This window comes from Salvelinus sp. IW2-2015, linkage group LG32 (genome assembly GCF_002910315.2).
Source record: "Salvelinus sp. IW2-2015 linkage group LG32, ASM291031v2, whole genome shotgun sequence".
In the NCBI taxonomy this organism is placed as follows: Eukaryota; Metazoa; Chordata; class Actinopteri; order Salmoniformes; family Salmonidae; genus Salvelinus; species Salvelinus sp. IW2-2015.
In genome coordinates this window covers 31,190,976-31,216,010 of record NC_036871.1, presented here as the reverse complement: position 1 = coordinate 31,216,010, position 25,035 = coordinate 31,190,976, and the positions used below count along the sequence as shown (strand labels likewise).

At 40.7% G+C, this 25,035-nt stretch overlaps 4 protein-coding genes across 6 annotated transcripts in view; 1 reads left to right on the top strand and 3 right to left on the bottom strand.

Annotated features, from left to right (window-relative positions):
• LOC111956639 (actin-binding protein IPP) overlaps window positions 1–25,035 on the bottom strand; it is a 390,618-nt gene that overhangs the window by 316,203 nt on the left and 49,380 nt on the right. The window lies entirely within an intron of this gene.
• Window positions 347–10,813, top strand: aldh9a1b (aldehyde dehydrogenase 9 family, member A1b). 2 transcript variants are annotated; one of them, XM_023977177.3, is made up of 12 exons: window positions 347–523; window positions 982–1,196; window positions 2,065–2,210; window positions 2,462–2,591; window positions 2,765–2,899; window positions 3,098–3,294; window positions 3,430–3,570; window positions 3,706–3,894; window positions 4,076–4,163; window positions 9,666–9,807; window positions 10,043–10,155; window positions 10,377–10,813. In XM_023977177.3, exons 2-12 carry the CDS (start codon window positions 1,019–1,021, stop codon window positions 10,469–10,471), a joined length of 1,554 nt encoding a protein of 517 aa, XP_023832945.1. In that variant the 5' UTR covers window positions 347–523; window positions 982–1,018; the 3' UTR covers window positions 10,472–10,813. The 2 variants fall into 2 exon arrangements, with proteins under 2 accessions (XP_023832945.1, XP_023832944.1); XM_023977176.3 differs by lacking the exon at window positions 347–523 and adding an exon at window positions 545–772.
• On the bottom strand, window positions 10,678–16,763 carry zte38 (zebrafish testis-expressed 38). Of its 2 annotated transcripts, XM_023977208.2 has the most exons (12): window positions 16,409–16,761; window positions 16,016–16,160; window positions 15,787–15,850; window positions 15,623–15,659; window positions 15,508–15,528; window positions 15,366–15,392; window positions 15,197–15,264; window positions 14,968–15,116; window positions 12,306–12,550; window positions 12,081–12,129; window positions 11,908–11,948; window positions 11,524–11,776 (listed from the first exon to the last, which is right to left on the bottom strand). In XM_023977208.2, the coding sequence occupies exons 1-12, from the start codon at window positions 16,457–16,459 to the stop codon at window positions 11,723–11,725; spliced, it is 951 nt and encodes a 316-aa protein (XP_023832976.1). In that variant the 5' UTR covers window positions 16,460–16,761; the 3' UTR covers window positions 11,524–11,722. The 2 variants fall into 2 exon arrangements, with proteins under 2 accessions (XP_023832975.1, XP_023832976.1); XM_023977207.2 differs by having other exon boundaries at window positions 10,678–11,948; window positions 16,409–16,763.
• On the bottom strand, window positions 18,216–23,851 carry LOC111956689 (peroxiredoxin). Its single transcript, XM_023977227.2, has 6 exons — window positions 23,745–23,851; window positions 22,320–22,436; window positions 21,921–22,074; window positions 21,568–21,690; window positions 21,151–21,281; window positions 18,216–18,769 (listed from the first exon to the last, which is right to left on the bottom strand). The coding sequence occupies exons 2-6, from the start codon at window positions 22,423–22,425 to the stop codon at window positions 18,684–18,686; spliced, it is 600 nt and encodes a 199-aa protein (XP_023832995.1). The 5' UTR covers window positions 22,426–22,436; window positions 23,745–23,851; the 3' UTR covers window positions 18,216–18,683.

Sequence of the window (25,035 nt, the reverse complement as noted above, 5' to 3'; positions counted from 1 at the left end):
TGTGGGAAAAGTTTTACTCAGAAAAATAGACTTAAGTCACATCAGAGTGTTCACACGGGTGAGAGACCTTTCAGTTGCAGACTCTGTGGCAAGATGTTTGCAAGGCAGGACATCTGCCAGAGACATGAGAGATTTCACAGTGGACAGAAGCCATTTATTTGTATGCAGTGTGGTAAAAGTTTCCCAGTTCTCTGTAACCTCAAACTACATCAAAAACATCAATGTAAATTTGCCAATGTAAGATTGCATGTTGTTCAGTTTTCCTTTGCGCGTGTTCTCCTGTAGTTACGGTTAATTTCCGTAGCAGCAGTTCGGGGTGGGTGGGTATAATTTGTGGAACGTTCCAACAGCAATCTGTTCCAAAAACTTCGTAAATGACAAGGTTGCCAACAAACAACGCATACAAAGTAGCATGATCAATTCAACTAGCTGACGAATGGGCATCAACTCACCACGTAGCTTGTTCTTGATATTTGTCCATAGGCTACCAGAGTGAGGACAGACATTTTCCGGAATAAACGTGGTGAGTGAAAAACTGAATTAAATAGCCCACTCCCTACCTGGTATCTCATTCTGCCGCTATACAACTTTGTATGCGTTGTTTGTTGACAACCTTGTCATTTACGAAGTTTTTGGAACAGATTCTTGTTTGAACGTTCCACAAATTATACCCACCCGTTCGGGGTCGTGCATTTTGGGGTTAAGATATAAAGTTTACATTTGATGATCGCATTGTAAAACATCTTTAACATTTCTACAAGGACATGTTTGTGTAAGTTCATTGCAACGACATGTGGAACTGTTATTTTGTTACAACTGTCAGTGAATCGCTATATTTGTTTACGGATAGTTGAATTGTTGCCACAGTTCGACTGCCAGCTAACGTTAGCCTGCTACATTTTGTAACATAAATGCATGATTATTGCTTGAGGGTTTTGTTCACTGTTGTTTTTGACTTGACGACTGTTTTTGCCGTTGTAGTTAGGTGTCCACTGTCCGAAGTCCGACTGTCAGAAAGATGCTTCAAAAGCTTGTTTTGTTCCGGCTGCTCCGACCTGCTGCTCTACTCTCTGCAGCTCTACGTTGTGCCTCATCGGGGACCGTGGACGTCAAAGTCCCGCTGAACTTCTGGTGCGGAGACCGAGTAAAGATCAAGAATGTGTCAACCACTGAGCTTGTTTACGAACCTGCAACTGGTAGCTACCTGGTTTCTAAAGAGTACTCTCTGAAAGCTCTGTCGACTTTTATAACGATTTATTTTATCAGAACTTGATTTTTACATGTTCATACACCCAAAGTGCTTTTTCTTTTATTGATTAACCTCCACTGTTGGACTTAGATCTGAAGTCACTAATTTTATTCAGCTGGCTGAAAACCAATTGTTTGTCACATGACACATCATGTATCATGTAATAAATGTTTCACTGTTTCCTTGTTACAGTCACACTCCGTGGAATGGGTATATAGTTGATGGGTGTACCCACATCAGAATTGGAGAAATACCCAATTTACTTGTTGATATAACTTGTCATGTTTCTCATAGCATGTCAGATAGTTTGTCCAGTGTGTGTGTGTATATGACTAGCGCTATAATGGCACAGATACGAAGATGAGTTCTTTATCTCTATGGTTGCGCCTCATTGGGGACTGTGGAGGTCAAAGTCCCACTAAGGGTTAATGAAAAACTGAAATTGATCTTAGGTCTATATTAATTGATGTTAACCCCAAGTGCTTTCTTATATTGATTCATCTCCACTGTTGGGCTTTGATCTGAAGTCATTGTCATTTTATTAAGCTGGCTGAAAACCAATTGTTTTTCACACACACACATCATGTATCCTGTCATAAACTTTGCACTGTTTCCTTGTTATGGTCACACTAAGCTGAATGGGTATAGGCATAGTTGATGTGTATATACCCTACACTGGAGTGGAGGAATACACAATTTCCTTGTACTACGTTGATATAACTTCTGTCATGTTTCTCATAGCATGTCAGATAGTTTGTCCAGTGTGTGTGTGTGTGTGTGTGTATATGACAAGCGCTGCTGTTTTGTGCTGGCAGGTCGGGTCCTGTGTGAGCTAGAGATCTGTGGGTCTGTGGAGGTGAACCAGGCAGTGCAGGCAGCCCAGTCTGCCTACCAGGCCTGGAGCCGGACATCGGGGATGGAGAGGGCACACATCATGATAGAAGCTGCCCGTATCATTGAGGTATCCGTCCCAGAATGCATCTCTTTTTGATACCAGAGTTTGATGATCAGTCACTCCAAATTCACAGTCTGTTCTGCCCCCCATACAGTCAGAACTGAACACAGAATCCATCTCATTGCTCAAGATTATACTGTTTGCACATGCTGTAGGTTAACTTGAGTGTATTAATTTGGAATGCACTCAAAGTCAGTTCATTTGAGTTTTTGGTTTGAAGTCTCTGACAATTGAACTTGCTCTCCTGTTGTGAACAGAACAGGAGAGAGGACATTGCGGAGATCGAGGTGGTGAACAACGGAAAGTCCATCACAGAAGCCCGAATGGACGTGGACTCTGCCAGACTGTGTATAGAGTATTACGCTGGGGTGGCCAGCACTCTGGCAGGTTGGCATGATGATGTATAGGGGGGGGGTTACACTGGGCCATAATAGGAATTCTGATGCAGTTGGGGGGAGGATTGTTGGCATTAGTGTGTAGTAAAGATATCAAGATGACTAGGTATGCCGCTGACCACTAATGGTGTTGATTGTCACTGTTTGCCCGTTCTGTCCATCTAGGCCAGCATGTCCAGTTACCCGGAGGCTCCTTTGCCTACACACGGCGGGAGCCTCTAGGCGTCTGTGTGGGGATCGGTGCATGGAACTACCCCTTTCAGATAGCAGCCTGGAAGTCGGCCCCAGCCCTGGCCTGTGGTATGACCACACACTCTTTTAAGTTACAATATAAAGTCAAACACACACTTTATTCCCATAATTGTTACTATGCAAAACAATGCAACAGTAATCTTTTAAACTTGCTCAATTTACATTGACATAAACACAGATTGAAATGAAAATGTTCAATAATACACAAACATTCCTTTCCCCTCTGTCTTGCTCTCACCCCATCAGGCAACTCCATGGTGTTCAAGCCTTCACCTATGACTCCAGTGACGGCGGTGCTGCTGGCGGAGATTTATGCCAAGGCCGGGGCCCCAGAGGGACTGTTCAACATAGTTCAGGGTGGGCAGGAGACGGGCAACCTGCTCTGCCACCACCCAGACGTGGCTAAGGTCTCCTTCACTGGCAGTGTGCCCACAGGCAAGAAGGTAAATCTAACAATCCCAGAATAAGATCGCAATTTACGTTTTTTGTGTTGAGACTATAATTCATACAACGTCCATTGTATCATGGGAAAAGTAGTCTTTGGCATTAACACATAACAAAACACTCTTAACCCTCAGATTATGGAAATGTGCTCCAAGGGGGTAAAGCAAGTGACTCTGGAACTTGGTGGGAAGTCTCCTCTGCTCATCTTTGAGGACAGTGACCTGGGGAACGCAGTGAAGGGGGCTCTCATGGCCAACTTCCTGTCCCAGGGCCAGGTAGGGTGTAGGGTGTGCAACTTTCAGCGCTTTTGATCCCAAGTTTCAGCTCTTTCAACGCAGTGACACAGTCCTTAACACCAGCTCCTCTATGAATGTACTTTTTTTAACCTTGTGTGTCTTTGTTCAACCCAGGTTTGCAGCAATGGGACCCGGGTGTTTGTTCAGAGGCAGATGTTGCCTGAGTTCCTGGAGGAGGTTGTGAGAAGGACCAAGGACATTGAGATAGGGGACCCACTACTGGAGAGCACCCGTATGGGAGCACTGGTCAGCCGGCCACACCTTGACAGAGTCCTGGGCTACGTCGATCAGGCCAGGAAAGAGGTACAATTCGAAGAGACTAAAAGTATCTCTTTTCAATAGTATTATCTTAAGTTCCTGGTAAGCCGTAAGAATCAGATCAGACCAATAATAAGGGGCAAAAATGATGTCACTGACAAGTAAATTGACTGCTTTACTGACTGCATGACTGAGATGAAGTAAGACCATTTGACTCTGACTCTAGGGTGCCAAGGTGTTGTGTGGAGGGGAACCCTTCGTTCCTTTAGATCCCAAACTCAGAGGTGGATACTACATGACACCATGTGTATTGGGTGAGCCTAGTTTTTATTATTATGGACTATTGGAAGTACACTCCCCTACCTATGTATTTGGACTCTCTATACTTGAGCATTTTGGATTTGAGATCAAATCTTTTATATGAGGTGACTGTATGGAATGTCACCTTTTATTTGAGGGTATTTTCATACATATCTCATTTAGAAATTAAAGCACTTCATAGATCTAGACTCCCCCGTTTGAAGATGTGAGTATTCTGACAAATTTCACTTTTAGTTTACCAAAGTAGTAAAAAAGTTGAATATTTGGTCCCATATTTCTAGCACGCAATGACTACATCAAGCTTGTGACACTACAAACTCGTTGGATGCATTTGTAGTTTGTTTTGGTTGTGTTTTGGGTTATGTTTTGCCCAATAGGAACTGAATGATGACTGGAGTAATTTACTTTCTAAGTGAGTAGATAAGATGTTTCTGAACACTTCTAAATAAATCTTAATAACGCCATGATTAAGGAAAAATCATGAATGAACAATGATGAAAGTTAAAGGCTATAACAAATCATGCTAACCTCTCACCCATTGCCAATAATGAAGAGATTAGCATTTTTGGAGGGCTATTATCTTTCTCCCTTAACTTTCTCACTCATCATTCACGATGCATTCATGATTACCCATAATCATGGTAGCATCTACATTCACATAGAAATGTTCACAAACATTTTCTATTCTTACTTCCAATAAAAGTGTCTCCAAAATGAGACAATACATTATTCGCCATTCACTTCCTATTGGACAAAACATAATCTGTGACACAATCAAAATATGCAACTTTTCAGGGAAGTTAGGAACACATATACACAGGCAGTTAGGAATGCTAAGGCTAGCTTTTTCWAACAGAAATTTGCATCCTGTAGTACTAACTCAAAAAAGTTCTGGGACACTGTAAAGTCCATGGAGAATAAGAGCACCTCCTCCCATCTGCCAACTGCTCTGAGGCTAGGAAACACTGTCACCACCGATAAATCCACTATAATTGAGAATTTCAATAAGCATTTCTCTACGGCTGGCCATGCTTTCCACCTGGCTACCCCTACCCCGGTCAACTGCCCGGCACCCTCCACAGAAACCCGTCAAAGCCCCCACCATTTCTCCTTCACCCAAATCCAGATAGCTGATGTTCTGAAAGAGCTGCAAAATCTGGACCCCTACAAATCAGCCGGGCTAGACAATCTGGACCCTCTCTTTCTAAAATGATCTGCCTGAAATTGTTGCAACCCCTATTACTAGCCTGTTCAACCTCTCTTTCGTATCGTCTGAAATTCCCAAAGATTGGAAAGCTGCCGCGGTCATCCCCCTCTTCAAAGGGGGTGACACTCTAGACCCAAACTGCTACAGACCTATATCTATCCTACCCTGTCTTTCTAAGGTCTTCGAAAGCCAAGTTAACAAACAGATTACCGACCATTTCGAATCCCACCGTACCTTCTCCGCTATGCAATCTGGTTTCAGAGCTGGTCATGGGTGCACCTCAGCCACGCTCAAGGTCCTAAACGACATCATAACCGCCATCGATAAGACATTACTGCGAGCCGTATTCATCAACCTGGCCAAGGCTTTTGACTCTGTCAATCACCACATTCTTATTGGCAGACTCGACAGCCTTGGTTTCTCAAATGATTGCCTCGCCTGGTTTACCAACTACTTCTCTGATAGAGTTCAGTGTGTTAAATCGGAGGGCCTATTGTCCAGTCCTCTGCCAGTCTCTATGGGGGTGCCACAGGGTTCAATCCTCGGGCCGACTCTCTTCTCTGTATACATCAATGATGTTGCTCTTGCTGCTGGTGATTCTCTGATACACCTCTACGCAGACGACACCATTCTATATACTTCTGGCCCCTCTTTGGACACTGTGTTAACTAACCTCCAGACGAGCTTCAATGCCATATAACTCTCCTTCTGTGGCCTCCAACTGCTCTTAAATGCAAGTACAACTAAAAGCATGCTCTTCAACCGATCGCTGCCCGCCCGACTAGCATCAGTACTCTGGACGGTTCTGACTTAGAATATGTGGACAACGACAAATACCTAGGTGACTGGTTAGACTGTAAACTCTCCTTCCAGACTCACATTAAGCATCTCCTATCCAAAATTAAATCTAGAATCGGCCTCCTTCACTTATGCTGCTAAACATACCCTCGTAAAACTAATTATCCTACCGATCCTTGACTTCGGCGACGTCATTTACAAAATAGCCTCCAACAGTCTACTCAGCAAATTGGATGTAGTCTATCACAGTGACATCTGTTTTGTCACCAAAGCCCCATATACTACCCACCACTGCGACCTGTATGCTCTCGTTGGCTGGCCCTCGCTTCATATTCGTCGCCAAACCCACTGGCTCCAGGTCATCTACAGTTGAAGTCGAAAGTTTACATACACTTAGGTTGGAGTCATTAAAACTCGTGCATGACACAAGTAATTTTTCCAACAATTCTTTACAAACAGATTATTTCACTTTATTATTCACTGTATCACAATTCCAGTGGGTCAGAAGTTTACATATACTAAGTTGACTGTGCCTTTAAACAGCTTGGGAAATTCCAGAAAATTACATCATGGCTTTAGAAGCTTCTGAAAGGCTAATTGACATAATTTGAGTCATTTGGAGGAGTACCTGTGGATGTATTTCAAGGCCGACCTTCAAACTCAGTGCCTCTTTGCTTGACATCATGGGAAAATCTAAAGAAATCAGCCAAGACCTCAGAAAAGAAATTGTAGACCTCCACAAGTCTGGTTCATCCTTGGGAGCAATTTCCAAATGCCTGAAGGTACCGCGTTCATCTGTACAAACAATAGTACGCAAGTATAAACACCATGGGACCACGCAGCCGTCATACCGCTCAGGAAGGAGATGCGTTCTTTCTCCTAGAGATGAGCGTACTTTGGTGCGAAAAGTGCAAATCAATCCCAGAACAGCAAAGGACCTTGTGAAGATGCTGAAGGAAACAGGTACAAAAGTATCTATATCCACAGTAAAACGAGTACTATATCGACATAACCTGAAAGGTCGATCAGCAAGGAAGAAGCCACTGTTCCAAAACCGCCATAAAAAAGCCAGACTACGGTTTTCAAATGCACATGGGGACAAAGATCGTTCTTCTTGGAGAAATGTCCTCTGGTCTGATTAAACAAAAATAGAACTGTTTGGCCATAATGACCATCGTTATGTTGGAGGAAAAAGGGGGACGCTTGCAAGCCGAAGAACACCATCCCAACCGTGAAGCACGGGGGTGGCAGCATCATGTTGTGGGGGTGCTTTGCTGCAGGAGGGACTGGTGCACTTCACAAAATAGATGGCGTCATGAGGCAGGAAAATTGTGTGAATATATTGAAGCAACATCTCAAGACATCAGTCAGGAAGTTAAAACTTAGTCGCAAATTTGGTCTTCCAAATGGACAATGACCCCAAGCACACTTCCAAAGTTGTGGCAAAATGGCTTAAGGACAACAAAGTCAAGGTATTGGAGTGCCCATCACAAAGCCCTGACCTCAAGCCTATCGAAAAATTGTGGGCAGAACTGAAAAAGTGTGTGTGAGCAAGGAGGCCTACAAACCTGACTCAGTTACACCAGCTCTGTCAGGAGGAATGGGCCAAAATTCACCCAACTTATTGTGGGAAGCTTGTGGAAGGCTACCCGAAACGTTTGACCCAAGTTAAACAATTTAAAGGCAATGCTACCAAATACTAATTGAGTGTATGTAAACTTCTGACCCAATGGGAATGTGATGAAAGAAATAGAAGCTGAAATAAATCATTCTCCCTACTATTATTATGACATTTCACATTCTTAAAATAAAGTGGTGACCCTAACTGACCTAAGACAGTGCATTTTTATGAGAATTAAATGTCAGGAATTGGGAAAAACTGAGTTTAAATGTATTTGGTTAAGGTGTATGTAAACTTCTGACTTCAACTGTATAAGTCTTTGCTAGGTAAAGCCCCACCTAATCTCAGCTCTCTGGTCACCATAGCAACACCCACCTGTAGCACAAGCTCCAGCATGTATATTTCACTGGTCATCCCCAAAGCCAACTCCTCCTTTGGCCGCCTTTCCTTACAGTTCTCTGCTGCCAATGACTGACTGGAACGAATTGCAAAAATCACTGAAGCTGGAGACTTATATCTCCCTCACTAACTTTAAGCATCAGCTGTCAAAGCAGCTTACCGATCATTGCACCTATACACAGCCCATCTGTAAATAGCCCACCCAACTTCCTCATCCCCCATACTGTTATTTATTTTTGCTCTTTTGCATCCCAGTATCTCTACTTGCACATCATCATCTGCACATCTATCACTCCAGTGTTAATGTTAATTGTAATTATTTCGCCACTACGGCCTATTTATTGCCTTACCTCCCTTATCCTACCTCATTTGCACACACTGTGTATAGATTTTTCTATTGTGTTTATGACTGTACGTTTGTTTATCCCATGTGTAACTCTGTTGTTTTTGTCGCACTGCTTTGCTTTATCTTGGCCAGGTCGCAGTTGTAAATGAGAACTTGTTCTCAACTGGGCTACCTGGTTAAATAAAGGTGAAATAAAAAATGTAATTAAAATTTAAAAACCAGGAGAAGCTAGTTATGTTAAATGAGGCTGCAGTGCATGCGCTTTCTCATCCTACAGTTACAAATAACAGCAACTCCATTCAGAATATTAAGTAGCAGCCTACCTGTTGGCTCTTGGTCATTTAAGCCTGTCCTTGTCCTTTAACTTTTAATTCTGTCATTTTAATTCCATCTTCCATTGATTAGATATCTCTGAACTGTTGCCACACACGGAGGCTTTATGACTGAAGCCTATTGGCGCTTTGATGACTTATGATTTGTCGACAACAACAAGCTACACGCTTCAGACTCCACTCTCGTGAAAAGCAAGATCAGCAGCATAAATTATAGAATTTATCTTTCTACTGCAGCAGTCACATTCAGATCTGTACGGGTCCTTCCGGACAAGTTATTTAAAATTGCACATACCCGAGACCCGTGACAATCATCTTATCAGAGCCGACCCAGACCCGTGACATTATTCTGGATTCGGAGCCACGTGGGCCCCGTCTCGGGTATTGGGGTACAGGTGGATCCTTGAAGACCTCTAGTCACAAGCTTGATGTAGTCATTGTGTGCAAGTAATATGGTACCAAATACTAAACTTTTGACTTTAATACACTAAGTGAAATTTGTCAAATCTTCAAACGGGGGGAGTAGATCTATAAAGTGCTTTCATTTCTAAATCATATGTATGAAAATACCCTCAAATAAAAGGTGACATTATGTACTGTCACCTCATATGCAACATATATCAAATCCAAATGCTAGAGTATAGACAATTTTTTTTTTTTTATTGCATCACTGTCCAAATACATACATAGGGGAGTATTTATAGTCTCTTTAGCCAATACTCATTGTACTGGTTTACTATTTATCTACCTCTTTCTTTCTCTCTCTCTTGTCCCTGCATCTCTTGGCCATAGGCGACTGCACGGATGACATGACATGTGTGAAGGAGGAGATCTTTGGGCCTGTGATGTCTGTGTTGTCCTTTGAAACAGAGGAGGAAGCTTTGCTGAGGGCCAACGACTCCGCCCTGGGCCTGGCTGCGGGGGTCTTCACCAGGTGATGATGTCATATAACACAGTTATCAGGGTTGTGTTCTGTAGAGAACATTTTTGAAACTGAGTGAAACAGGACGGTACTTCCTGGAGTTGTCCAATAAGAACAGTCAGTGTTCCTTTTTGAGTTTCAAAACGTTTTGCTACATTATACCATGACCACCACCCTTCAGCTTGAGGTACACATTTAATCCCACTTCAGTGTTTGACCTGTTTCTTGCCATGTGTCTGGCCTGTAGTGACGTCAAGCGAGCACACCGTGTAGTGGAACACCTGAAGGCTGGATCCTGCTTCATCAACAACTATAACATCACCCCTGTGGAGGTGCCCTTCGGAGGTTTCAAGATGTCAGGTACAGTCCTACCGTATTCACACCAGATACCTGTTCTTTTCCTCTGAGAGTATCAGAATTTAAACATGTAGGGGTTATTTGTAGTGTAGTAATCACGTTGGTTTGTTTGAATGCCTTTTTCATAAACATTTTCCACAGTATTTTGTGTTAGGTAGACTACTGTCAACAATAGTAATAGCATGTGTCAAGAAGAATAAACATTTGCTGTTGTCTCTCCACAGGCATCGGGAGAGAGAACGGTCAGGTGACTGTAGAGCACTACACACAAATGAAGACTGTGTTTGTGGAGATGGGGGACGTTGACAGTCTCTTTTAAACGTCAAGCCAGACCAATGGAGTCATGCAACTCGGAGATGTTCTGGGGGATGAAATGCCAGCGTCCTGAGACAGAAAAAGGTCTCAGGGCGCTTTTTCTGTCTCAGAAAAAGGTCTCTGGTACGTAGATAGTTGAATGAAGGATACAGTAATATTGCCATTCATCTCTGATAGTTTAGCTTAGTTAGTTATTCTCCATTTWAAAAAAAATACTGTGATAAGATCTCCGTTCTGAGCCAAATGGATAAATCGAAAGCCGTGCCTTGATATTTTGTAACAAAAGATTTATTAAATTGATTCTCATAACTATGGATGCCTTACATAAAAAAAGTACTTGACATTATGCAGCATGTGTTGCACTTTTTGTCCCATTTTCACTGTTTGCCAATGGATGTAGGTTACAACAGGGTAACTGTGGTGCCGTCACCTGTCAGACGTTTGCCATTTCTGTAACTTTTTGGTCATTTAGACGCTCTTATCCAGAACGACTTACAGGAGCAATTAGGGTTAAGTAGTGCCTTGCTCAAGTGCACATCGACAGTTTTTTATTTATTTATCTAGTCAGCTCGGGGATTCGACCCAGCAACCTTTTGGTTACTGTCCCAACCTCTTAACTGCTAGGCTACCTGCTGCCCCATTTCTTTGTACAATTGTAATTTTACTTGTACTTTGTATGTATCACCAAATCAATGTTTACCATTTCAAAGTTGTGTGCATGTCTTTTCATTTCACCCTTTTTCATTTCTTCATTAATATGCATGACAAGTTTATAAATGGGCTTTGAAGTAAAGCTTTAATTCCATAAATATCATACTTACAATATTTTATATTTCAGGCATCACATATGGAACCAGCATGTCATAAGTTTTTTATTAATTTCATAAAAAAGAAAAGTTAAAGAACAAAGTATAAAAAAATATACAGCTACATAAAACAAATGGAATTGATTTTCCTATGAATGGAAAAATATATTAGAAATGTCTAAGATATTGTAGCTATATATTATGTGTTGTATAGGCAATGAACTGCAAAAAAAAATACCGTAAGGCTGGCTTTACTACTTGAGTTTTAATAGTCTGTCTAGAAAATGTTCAAACAGGCATAGAAATTAAACATTCATGTAAACATGCTTGGTGAGTAAAATCCTTGTAATCTAGTGAGGAAGTTACATCCTCGATCCACATTCATGTTTACTGTGTCTGACAGGAAGCTGAAAAAGCAGGGCCTTCACTGCTGTCTTCATCAAAAAAAATTATTGCTCTTTTCTTCCTTTTTTCTTTGCCAGTTTACTGGCAGCACCTTTACTCTGTTTGAAAGAATATCGTTTTTACACCATTGTGCTGTTCACCCATGCAGCTCTATCTTCTTTTCCTCCAAATACACAACACGGAAACCATTGTTGATCACAACCAACCAACTGCCCACAAACTCACTTACCTTTGCCACAGGTTTCTTGGGTTTCTTGAACTGTGCAGACTCTTAGAGAGAAAAAAATAAGCTATTATCGATATGTTAAATTAGTTCATTTATTGTTATTTATACCATAAAACGCATCCAGGTTTCATACGAAGAAAGTAAAAGAGATTGATTTGATTATCATTCCTTATTACCATCTTCAGAGGGAAAGTCATCTTCTTTGTATCTCTCATTGTCAGGATCCTGTGAATACTCAAACAAGACAGTAAATATCAGCAATCTACTGTGACTGAAACCTTGGCAGTAAGCACATTTCATTATTTGCATTGGTCTAAGTGTGTGGAGAGAAGACTCCTGTCTTCAGATCAAACGTGTTCAAGTTAGCCATTTTATTTGTGCTTTAGTTAGGAACAGCCCACCTGTGCACCGGTTGGCGCCAGCCCTGGCAGAGTGCTCTGCGTAGCCGTGGAGACCTGACTCTCCTTCAGGTAGTTCCCCTCTTGCAGCTTCTCCACACGGCCCTGCTCCGCCGCCACCCTCACCTTCAGGGTGTGGAAAGGGGTGTGCACCTCACCCACTCTGAAGTGCACCGCCATGCCCTCGAACCACAGGTTGTCGTTCACCCCCTCCTTGAAACCTGGAGGCTCATAGTCAGCAGGGGTGACTGGGTAGAGAGGAAGGAAAAATAACGGAATAATTAATGATTGACTGACTCACTGAACATCATGCTTTGTGAGCTTTCTAAGTCCTATTAAACAACTGAATAATGTAATACAACCAAGAGACATCATATTTGACTAAAACTACAATGAATTAAATGAGAAGCATTTGCTTTTGTCAATTTCGAAAGAAGTGACCCAATAATTAATTTCTGTCTTGAGGTTCCAATACAGACATATTAAAGGGCTGTGGAGATCATGAAATGTTCTCAGCCGGTGATTGTCATTCAAATAACTGCCGGTCTCGTTTAGCAGCTCCGGCTGCCACCCATAGCCTACAAGCCACTGATGTGGACCTTTGGAACATCTACATTTTAAAACGTCTAATAAATCCATATAGTATAGCCTACAGCATCACAATAAACCCATTATTTTAGATAGTTCTAAAGAAAGATGAAATGAAGAAAATCAGAAGAGCATATTCTGAGTTATGTTAGGCCCTGATCTGGCTATGCCATCTGGCTGTGGGCTACACTAGTTCATTTAGCAGGCAAGATTTGCTTATAATTCCAGTGGAATTATTTTATAGTACTAACAATACAATTGAACATAGCTGATTAAAATGGAAAGGATATTTTTCCCCAAACAATTTGAGGTTTCTTTAACTTTAACAATTTGAGGTTTCTGTTTCTTTAACTGCTCAACACAGAATTCTGTGTTGAGCAGTTAAAGAAACAGGTCCTCCAAATGCTTAAAAGTTATTTATGCAACTTTAGTTGTGATACAAACCTTAGGCTATATGTTTGATTTCTAATACATTCTAACATGCTGACCACACCGCTTGCGTCGTGCGCGCATTGCAAAATAAATGTACACATACATGTTATTCAATCATTGCACCCAGACTGCTCGCGTATGTCAACGAGCGTCTCCTTAGCCAGGCGCTAAAATAGAACTTGGTTCTATTTGTGACGTGTGACGCACTGCAAGTCCTGCCTCTCCCATCTCCTCATTGGTTTTAAGGAGAATATTCCCACGTGGGTGATTGAAAGATGAACTGAGGTCCACACTCAGTGGAGTCTCTGAATGTCCTTGAGTGGCCCAGCCAGAGCCCGGACTTGAACCTGATAGAACATCTCTGGAGAGACCTGAAATTAGCTGTGCAACAACACTCCCCATCTAACCTGACAGAGCTTGAGAGGATCTGCAGAGAAGATTGGGAGAAACTCCCCCAAATACAGGTGTGCCAAGCTTGTGTCATACCCAAGAAGACTTGAGACTGTAATCACTGCCAAAGGTGCTTCAACAAAGCACTGAGTAAAAGGTCTGAATACTTATGTGATATTTCAGTTATAAATTAGCAAAAAAAAAAAAAATTAAGAAAGGTTTAATCAATTTAAGAATAAGGCTGTAACGTAAACAAATTGTAGAAAAAGTCAAAGGGTCTGAATACTTTCCGAAGGCACTGTATAAGCCTATGGGCTAGGCTACAGGGTGCATACAACTATGATTTGATAATATTCTTACCATTCAGGCTATTTTCAATTTAATCTTGTCTTTACATATACTAAATAATATGTGTAAAATTAGTTTTGATTTAGAATGGGCCATTATCATGCACCTGTCGGAACAGGGACAAGGTAAAAAAAATACATGTCATCTGTATGCACTTGAAAAGCAAATGGGAGGACGCTTTTCCAGTGGTTAATTTTCAGGCCAGCCAGGTAGGCTACTTTGATCGTAAAGCGAAGCAATGTGCTTAATATTAGGAAAGTTGGGAAATACATACAGTAGGCCAAGACTATAGAAAGCTCATGAGATCTTCCTTTTTTTAATAATAGAGGCCATCAAAACTCTGTTTTCTCACGCAATTGCATAGCCTATACAAATGTTGCGCAACAGGAACATTTATTTTATTCCATGCATCAACCAGATATGAGGCGCTGGCACTCACTGCGCAATAGGTGATCCTTTTCCGCTCAAACTCTGAATGCCAAGGCTCTCATGAGAAGCATTTCGCTACATTACAAGCATTTCACTACACCCGCAGACAAGCATTTCGCTACACCCACAAGAACATCTGCTAAATATGTGTATGTGACCAATAAATTTGTTTGGATGAAGTGTTTGTTTGGATTTTCGAATGCATTTGCATTGATGTCAGAGTGATTAGTGGGACGCTAGAATGCTGAGTACCGAATATTAACAACTGGTCAGTTAGCAAGTTTGGTAGGCTACTAATGACCATCATAAGCATCAGAGTTTTGGAGAAACCTAGTTACTGTGACTCATGGTCACATGGAATTTGACTGCAATCATGACTCCTGACTGCCGGTGTGGCAGTAATACGGTCACCGTAACAGCCGTAGACATATACAGTAGTAATCCTTACTGTCAACAAAAACAAAGGGATTTGCCTTACTGTCGTCAAAGTAATAGAGCTTCATGGTGAGGCAGACGTCATTGGGGAGCACGTCCAAGTTCTGCATGAGGAGAAACAGCTTCCTGATCAAGAGGACAGAGGCCTTCTTGGTATCCTCCATTGTGATCTGCATCTCCACATTCTGGTTTCTGGGGATTCAAAAGGAGATCAGATATTTATCTTAGGCTGAATCAAAGCTTAAACGAGAAGATTGAAGCCACAAATTCACCTCAGAATGTCCATCTGTGGTCCTTTGTCTGTGTATGTGAACTTGAACTGGTATGACTCAATGATGCACTAATGGAGGGAGAAGCAACCATTTATATTTTAGAAGCAATAGAACTTCAGGGAACTTAGGTTTGTGTGTGTGTGAAGGGTTTTAAGGAGTGAGAACTTACGTTGGGATTATCTGGATTGGTGCAGACCTGCATATGATATTATACAAATTATAAAGCTTCCATTTCATTGAAATAGTGAGACCATTTTTAAATACAACAGTTGAGGTCAAAATATGTATTTTGTAGATCTAGATTCACCTACCCCAATGAACACAACCTGAAGCTGTAAAAAGATAAGAAAATAGCCACAAGTTGTCTGTTAAAACAAAACAAAATGATGAAACACATTCAAAAGAACCATAAGGTCCTGTACTTACATATCCTCTCTCTAATGCGTCGAAGCACCCCATCAGCCTTCAAAATAATAATTTAATGTCAGAATATGACCACCATCAAATGTAATTTGAGTGTTGTCTGATGTGGGAAGCTGCTGTTTTGTATGAACTTGAATTATGTCTGTCCTGCAAAATAGTGTACTTACCACTTTACAATTTTGCAGACACCAGGTGTTGTGCAGTCTTCTCGTAAAACTTTGATGCATAAATCTGGTGGATACATAAAAACAGTTGCTGAAAAAGACACTATGATAAAGACAGTATTATTTTTGGTCGTGTGGTGAGAGGTGACACAATTAACGTTATGCATGGCTTGTTTACATCATTTTTAAACAACATGTCTTTGGAAAATAACCTTAACTGCCCTCACATCACCTTCTAGATATCGAGATCTGTAGGCGTCCTCCGGGAATATTCCTCTGAGATATGTGATGGAAGAAACGGCGAGGGCCATCATTCGCTTCACAAAGACCAGGGACTTTTCTTCAGTTTTCAGTTCGTTTTGAAATAAACTGGTCCACTACAGAGGGGGAAAATAATTTCCGAATCTGGTGGGATGTTCAATGACAGTGCAGTTCTCAAGCAAGACCACTTGAGTACGCCAGATGACTGACTGATGACAGAACTGACCTAAACTAGCTAACTATGCCAGCTAATATCATTGCCGAGATTGAAAGTACGTTTTCTCCGTTTCACCGAGTGAAACGTATATTAATGTCGATATACATTTATACAAGCTCATAGTAATCAAGTGTTTCGTTGTCATACCTCTGCTGTCTCCTGTTTTTTTGGCCTACTACACATCTTTCCAGCTGCCATCGTGAACGTCGTTGGTTTGTCGTTAGCTAACTTACAGTAGCTAGCGTAGCGGCCTAACTTTACAGTACTGTCAATTATTTCTAAATTATTTATATATTGTTAAAATAAGTGTTTATAGGTAGCTAATGTTCATGTGATATACTTTTGTCATAGACAAAACCACTAGGTAGCTAGCGTACCTACCCCCTTGTTCAACCTGAGGTAAAAAGTACCGCGAGACCGAGTTTAACTGCACTTTTTTTCCTAATGTAGAATAGTGTGTGTATACATACAAGTACACACATAGACAATGATAACATAGGGGGTACAACAAATTACAGATTATACAAAGACCTTAAAAGAAACACACATATTGATTGTTTTAACAGCTTTCTTATCAGAAGAATGTTGAATGGTCTTAATTAACTGCTCGAATTCCTTATAGAAAACACGGAAGAGTGTTTTTTTATTAGTGAATTTACATTTATGAATATGACATTTTTACAGTAGCACAATTAGATTTATGAGGTAAAATAGTTTTTCTTTATCTTTGGTTAAGGAAACCGAGTAGCACATTCTCCCATAAAAAAACAAAAGTCATCAAGAATATTAACAATTATAAAATTGAATATCTTTCCATAATTGTTTTACATGTAGACAACGGCAAAAAAAATGCGAAACTGTTTCTGGATGCTCAACACAAAAAGTACAATCAATGTACACTCAATGTCTTTTTTGATTTTCTTCAGGTAATGATTCGCAGGATAATACTTATGGATCATTCTGAAAGAGACCTCTTTGACCTTTTAACAAGCAAGTATGTGTGGTAATAACCATACTTTTCCCCAACAGATATTAGTGACCAATGTATTCCAGTAACTTGTGACATAAGGAATGGATACAATATCCCTTTGAAAAAAGCACTTATAGATCTGTTGTTCTGAGGGAGCAAGGAGAAACATATTTACCCTATTGGAGTCAACTGGATTAATCTAGGGTAGGTCAAGAAGGTGAGGTCTGGCTACACCTCTAAATAACATGAGAGTTCCAGATGGAATAGCATCAAAGACTATGGCGAACTCTAGGTGTTACAGGGATATTGTAACGAGATAAAAATTCCTCATAATTGAGTAACAATCCTTCTGCATTAAAAAGTTGACTCACCAGCAGGATATGATTATTGAACCAGTTCTATACAAAATGTCCTTATTGTTCCAAATGAAATACCTATGTGGGGGGAAATTATGTTTATATATTAACGACCACGCTAAGAATACTTGTCTATGAAAAGCAGATACTTTTTACAGGAATCTTATCAATGTTATAGTTACAAAGTAACATAAAATTGATGCCACGTTAACTGCACTCAGCACGGCACGCGCGCCTGTTGTGATGTGCAGTTCTCGAACGATTCGTTCTTTTTGAACGACTCTTTTTACTGACTCGAGTCATGATTCGTTTTTCTGAGTAACTTGTTCATTTTAGTCGTTCATTTGGCTAGTGCTGGCCGCAATAAATCCTACATGATTAAACCGGAAGCAACCCACATATAGACGGACCATGAATATACGTACAGTATGTGAACATGAGTAGATTACCTTGAAAACAACAGTCGGACGTCTTGGACGCAGTTTTCAAATTCTTATTACGACTGTTTTGCACATTTTTCAATTAACCCATATTTAATTTTCATTATAATAAGTAATAGAGCACGTAATTTAAAAAACGTGTTTAGTGTATTATTATTATAAAGCATGGCAAGAAAAAAACGTTAGCGTTCTTTGCTTTGTAAAAGTTTTTATTTAGAAGATGAAATGACATTGAGTTGTAAATAAAGAGACAAAAAGCTAACTGAGTTTTCGCCACAAGTTTTTTCCTGTAAAGCTTATGTTCCTCATTTCACAGACTATCCCATCTGTGGCCTAAAGGCAAAAACGAATGTCCACCTCAGATGTTACAAAAAAGATACAGCAGAATAAAATAGGCCGACATCAATGACACTAAGATAAGAGTGTCTGCTAAATGACTAAAATATAAAACATCTCCAAGCTATACGTTAATATAATCTTCATAGTTTGGTCATAATCATTTCCACTCTACCCAAACACATGACAGATAAGGGGATGCTGAAGATGTTGTTCTACAGTTCCCAGGCACAGAGGTAGGCTACTGCTCTTCACCATTGTTCTCTTGAAATGTACTGTAATTATATCTGTCCTACAGCAGGCTTCAGACATGTGTCGTCTTACTGCTGCTTGGAGAAGAAGTCTTTGCTCTTCTGCACGTCGGGCTTGATGGTGTCACTTCCTGGTTTCCAGCCGGCAGGACAGACTGAGAGGAAACACCAGAGAAGAAGTGTGAGTTTCAGAACAGTGCAAAACCCACTTTGAACCTTTATTTCACAAGGAAAGTCAATTAAGAACAAATTCTTATTTACAATGACGGCCTACTCCAGCCAAACCCGGACGAAGCTGGGCCAATTGTGCACCGCCCTATGGGACTCCCAATCACAGCCAGGATGTGATACAGCCTGGATTTGAACCAGGTACTATAGTGATGCCTCTTGCACTGAGATGCAGTGCCTTAGACCACTGCGCCACTCGGGAGAAATTGTTACAAATTTCAATTTGTTGTGGCTAACGTTAGTTAGGTGGCTAATGTTAGCTATGCCAGGGGTCAGGGTTAAGGTTAAGAGTTACGTAGGTGAAATGGTTATGGTTAGGGGAAGGGTTAGCTAACATGCTAAGTAGTTGCAAAGTACCAAAAAAGTAAGTAGTTGCAAAGTTGCTAACTAGCTAAAATGCTAAAGTTGTCCATGATGAGATTCGATCACGCAACCTTTGGGATGGTAGATGTTTGCGTTATACATAGGGCTGTGATGATACTAGTATCATGATGTTTTCCATGGCAAAAATGAAAACACAATGCAGACCAAACTCTGGTCCTTTAAAAACCTGCTGTATGTAAAATATTGTGTGCTATAGCTTGGAAAATAAATCAATGTGACTCTAGATGACAACATAATGATTTTGTTTCCTACATTAGGGCTGTTTTCCTAAAGAAATTAAATACGCTTTGTGTTTTGTTTCCTTGCCACGATTAGAGTGACCACATTTAAAATACCCAAATGTGAGATAACAGGATAATTTTGCGGGACAGTGTAGCCTACGTGCAAAAAAACATTTGACAGCCGCCACCCCCAGACACACACACAAATCCCATGCATGGAGCAGCGAAAGAAAATTATGTTCCCGGAGAGCAATAAAAATGACGTCATCATTTCTCAGTTTGTTCCGACAGATTTAGCCTATTGAATATCATTATAGAATATGCAGAAAATGCATCCTCCAATCTGCCTATGCCCACACATATTGTCTCAATTTTTTAAAATATTTTTAATACCCTCAAACATCAATTTAGGTATACCTAATTTCAAAATAGGACATGGCATCATCATTGTCAATCGTGAATAATAATTATTCACGTTTTAACAGTGAAATCTCCAAAACTTCATCTGCATGCCAATCATTTGATCTCAATCAGTTTCATGGGAATATGCATTCAAGATCTTCTTGAATTACTGTTTCGTAAGCAAATTACAGCAGATGGTGTTAATTAACAAACAATTTAGCCTTCCTGTACTTTGTTCCAATCAAAGCAAATTCTGCCTATTTTTTGGGACTATTCAACTAACCATCTCATAAGAAATTAGGTGGTGTTTTTGGTGTAACAGTGATGTTATACACAGCTATTATAGTTGGTTATGTTATGAAGAATACTAATTAATCATTATGTGATCTTCCAAGACATTGATTCAGCTTTGATGTAACTTTACTAAACAAGCACCATTGTGAGAAGTGGTGGAGCAACTCCGGTGCGCTCCGGTACAACCCTGCAGTCCGCTGAATCGAACAAGCAATTGAAGCGCACCCAGCCTACTCTATTGCCTCGCACAAATTTTGGTGATGCAGAAACGAGAACTCACATGTGTGGCTGTTTTATGAAAATCTGGGGATATTTAGCCAAGGAAACATTTCTGGTTGGTGAGTTTAGTAGTAGCAAATATGTTGAATGAGCAACTAATGAGTATGGAGAGCCTCACAGGTTTGACGAAATTACCTTATCTTTCAATCTAATACGGCTATTTACTTACTTCATCAGACGCACACTTTTTGTAAGTCTTGTCTTGCGCAGAATATGAGATTGGTGAAGTGTTTAACATCACCAGTAGGCTAACCAAATCCTTATGATATACTGTATATATTTCCATAAGCACAACGTGAATGCAAGACCGGTTGGAATGTTTGACTGAAATACAGGACAAATAAACCTTTTTTTCCCTAATGAGTGGTGTTTGAATTTGTTGATAAAATGCAGGACATGATTGTTGGGAAATGTGGGACTGTCCCGCACATTCCGGGACATGTGGTCCCACTAACCACGATACTAACGAGTATTGCGATACTGGTATCGTTCCGGCCCTATTTATACGCCCACCCATCCTTTGCCTTAAATAACCTTTTGTCTTATGTAACCATACCAGACATAACATATCATACTAATTTGGATGTCTCAGATTTTTGTTTACTGTGTTACGTCTAGTCTATGAGACCAGGCTGAAATATGGCACTGCAACAAGTTGGGCTAATTCCATGCTGGATAAGGTGGCATGGTTTTTGGAAAACAAAAAGTCAGCAGGGGTAGTCATGTACCTTCTCCGTGTTTGTCAGTGAACTGAAAGGCCTGCACCAGACGCAGGGTCTCGTCAACGGAGCGTCCCACCGGCAGATCGTTGATGGTGATCTGCCTCAAGACGCCCTTGTCGTCAATGATGAAGAGGCCCCTGAAAAAGCAAACAGGGAATAAATGGAGTGATTTTTTTCTAAACCTACAGGATCAGACATATGTAACAGAGGTGGTTCGGTGAACAATGCTTGCGTGATATGTAACCTTGCCTGAATGCCTGAAACCTGATGACTTGTGTTAGCTACCCAAACCAATGCCTAGGCTTTAGCTTAGCAGGCTATTAACACAGTCTTGTGTTGTGCACATTACCCGGGTTTGGACCCAGTCGGTCAGAGACACTGAAATTTGACCCTTGAAATTTGACCCTTCTGTTGTGAACCCACCTGTAGGCAATGCCCTCATCCTCCTTCAACACCCCGTAGTCCGTGGAGATGGAACGCAGTGTGTCGGCTACCAGAGGAATCTTCATGGCACCCAGACCACCCTGCTTACGAGGTGTGTTGGTCCTTTAAAAACACACACAGAGAAAGTAAGAGACTGTCTTTTTGTTTTGTCTGACACCAAGCATCCCTGCAAGTCATGGTATGCAGACGGGACAGGGATAGTAGGAAAGGGGTTTCTGTGAGCAGGGGGAACAACAGACCTGCACTAGCTGCACTGTAACTTATTCTGTGTCACCTAGGGCTTCATTTTCGAAGGGCAAAAAAAATGTGAAAAGTGAAAAAGACTCAAGTACCAAGCAAGATGGCAGAAGTGGGAATCGACAGAGGCACCAATGACCTCACAACCGATCTTCCTAAACTCCTCGGCAGCGTCACTGAAGGCGATGATCTCAGTGGGGCACACAAAGGTGAAGTCCAGCGGGTAGAAGAAGAACACCACATACTTCCCTGCAGGCAGGCAGCACAGGACACAAACACAAGATAGACACACTATTAGACACTTATTGAATTCCAATGCAGCCTGGAAGCAATGAATACATTCAGTGTGCATTCAAGGTAACTAATAGGTCATTACTGTAATAATAAACAAAAATCATGTAAAATCATGAAACCAGCCACAAATCCTAGCACAGAGCCAAAATAAGACAGTTCAAGTTCAGAATAGTATGAAGCGTTGTAGTATGCCTACCAACCTCTGTAATCAGACATGCTGATGTCTTTGAACTGGCCGTCTGGCATCACTGCTTTGGCCGTGAAGCCAGGGGCCAGATGCCCGATGCGTGCTTTACCTGCAGCCATCTTCACTTTGCCTGAAAAAAAAACACTTTACCTGTTTCCTACTGTTTATTTTAAATGTATGTAGCTCTGTCCTTGAGCTGTTCTTGTCTATTATTGTTCTTTATTATGTCATGTTTTATGTAGACCCCAGGAAAATTAGCTGCAGCTTTTGCAACAGCTAATGGGGATCCTAATAAAACAACAAAATAACAAATATGTATGCATCAAATGTACAGTATAGCAACATTAACTACTAAATGGCAGTACACAAAAACACTCTGTAAAATAACTGGACATGAAGGATGAACTGGAAAGCTCTCTCCATCCTCTTTCTCTATACATATGTACAATTTTAACTTGATCCCCCTGCTGCAGAAAAACGTTCTGTAACAACCCCTATAACCCCTAAAAATGTCCAAAATAATTATAATTATAATCGACATATGCAAGATTTTATTTTGCTGCCTGATTTTTTTTACTGCTGTAGCAAACTGGCTCAAAATTAAGATCGTACATCTCTAGACACTTTCAGCATTGAAGCTATAAATATAATGTGTACAGAACTGAAAGCAATACAAGAAGGACATAGATTCAAATGAAGAATTCACGTCTTTCATTTCCAACACCTAATCAACAGGTGTTTCCTCAATGAGCAATTGTGGCTTTATTTTACGCATCAATCAAAGAGTTCAACTGGTTGTTCTTGCCTGACAAAACTTCACTTTATCACGCACGCAGTCATTTTTCCTCAACGTGCATGTAGGCAAACTTTCTCTAGTGCAGACAATGTTCTCGAACAGGGCATTTGATTACTTGAGTTCACTGTTCAAGGTGAACTGACGCTCTGGCGCACTTTGGAATTTACTCAGCCAATAAACGCACCGCGATGTGGCCGCGTAGGCCTGTGACAGTCCTTTTTTTTATATAGGAATTTGATTGTACTATACATTAATTAAATCCTATATGAAAATGTGTCGTTTGCTTTAACTTATTTCATAAAAAATATTTATTCCTGAACTAACTAAAAGTGAAAGCAAAACACGATTGTTTCACAATGATCTGAGTTTTTTTCTCGACAGTGATTTTCCTCATCTGATTTTGTTGTCCAATATTCCATTGAACAAATGGTGTAGGCCACCTTGACATCCTCCCCCCAAAAACTATTGTAAAAGCTCAACTGCATTTATTCTGTCGTCAAAGAACACGAGAAGGCAATACAAGTGTAACTAAACAGTCATAGTATAACTAAGTTTTGACTTTCTTTTTTTCGTAACCGAAATAACCGAAATAATTATTTTGCCTACTTTTCAAGTTAAATTCAAAGCGTACAATACACATACCTCTACTTCGGTCCCACTGCGGCAGCTTGAGAGGAGGAGTGCAAAGAATGAGAAGAATCGCTTGAAAATATATACGGCAGCTCAAATCTCGCGATGTTATAACACCGGCAATGGCCACAGCGCAGTCATTCAGTTGTTATGAGTATTTGACTACCTCACACGGCACCATGACTTTGCACATTTCCTTCCTCATGCCAGTAACCTGCGGTTAAAAACTCGTATGAGTAAGGATGAGTAAGGACTAAATCACAGTAGTAAATAAATTATGTCCCCCACTCTTGTCTTCTCTTATCATCTTTTCTCATTTCTATTCTTCACAACTTGCAAAACTTATAGATGTAAGCCTACATAACATACGTGACAGTTATTGCATAACATATTGTGGTCAATAATGGCTGATCTCTCTGAGGGTATCTCAGCGGGAGTTGGGATATGCATAAAAAAACATTTCCATATAACACTAGTACAAGCACCCCCTATTTGATCTTTTGATGTCTAAATTCTTATAACCCTACAATTAAAAACTTGATCTTGTCATCTTCAAAGATACTGTATGTTTCTCAGTGATTCTCAGGGAGAGCAGCAGAAGCCCAAATCAGCCCCCTCCTACGAGCCCCTATCCTAATCCAAGTGAACAGTCATGCTGGGGTCAATCCGTTCAGGGGTAGGAAACTCCAGTCCTCGGGGGCCTGATTGGTGTCACACTTTTTCTCCATCCCTAGCAAACACAGCTGATTTCATCAAATTTCATTCTAAACTGAAGATCATGATTAGTTGATTATTGGAGTCAGGTGTGTTAGCAGTGGCTGGGGCAAAACTGTGACCCCAGTCAGGGCACCGAGGACTGGAGGTGCCCACCCTGCGTCACACAGTCAGGAAGCTCCCATCATGTGACCAGTGGTGGAAAAACTACTCAATTGTCATACTTGAGTAAAAGTAAAGATACCTTACTAGAAAATGACTCACGTAAAAGTGAAAGTCACTCAGTAAAATACTACTTGAGTATAAATCTAAAAGTATCTGGTTTCAAATGTACTTATGTTTTGTGGTGGTAAAAGTACTCAATTGTCATACTTGAGTAAAAATAAATGCTATAAATCAAATTCTTTATATTAAGCAAACCAGATGGCATGATTTTCTTGTTATTTTCATTACGAACAGCCAGGACTCAGACATAATTTACAAACACGGTACTGGTGTTGAGTCCGCCAGATCAGAAGCAGTGGGGATGACAACGCATTGTATTGATAAGTGTGTAAATTGGACCATATTGCTGTCCTGCCTGAGCATT

Bases quoted from the DNA above. Each gene is read 5' to 3' on its own strand.
- aldh9a1b (XM_023977177.3), top strand. From the start codon at position 1,019: ATGCTTCAAAAGCTTGTTTTGTTCCGGCTGCTCCGACCTGCTGCTCTA. The intron at 2,592-2,764 runs GTTGGCATGATG...CTGTCCATCTAG, and splicing joins GGTGGCCAGCACTCTGGCAG to GCCAGCATGTCCAGTTACCC. The intron at 4,164-9,665 runs GTGAGCCTAGTT...TCTTGGCCATAG, and splicing joins CATGACACCATGTGTATTGG to GCGACTGCACGGATGACATG.
- zte38 (XM_023977207.2), bottom strand. From the start codon at position 16,459: ATGGCAGCTGGAAAGATGTGTAGTAGGCCAAAAAAACAGGAGACAGCA. The intron at 15,529-15,622 runs GTAAGTACAGGA...ATCTTTTTACAG, and splicing joins ACGCATTAGAGAGAGGATAT to CTTCAGGTTGTGTTCATTGG. The intron at 15,265-15,365 runs GTAAGTTCTCAC...TCCCTCCATTAG, and splicing joins CCAATCCAGATAATCCCAAC to TGCATCATTGAGTCATACCA.
- LOC111956689 (XM_023977227.2), bottom strand. From the start codon at position 22,425: ATGGCTGCAGGTAAAGCACGCATCGGGCATCTGGCCCCTGGCTTCACG. The intron at 21,691-21,920 runs GTACTTGAGTCT...GTGTTTTTAAAG, and splicing joins CACTTCTGCCATCTTGCTTG to GACCAACACACCTCGTAAGC. The intron at 18,770-21,150 runs GTACATGACTAC...GTTTCCTCTCAG, and splicing joins CACTGACAAACACGGAGAAG to TCTGTCCTGCCGGCTGGAAA.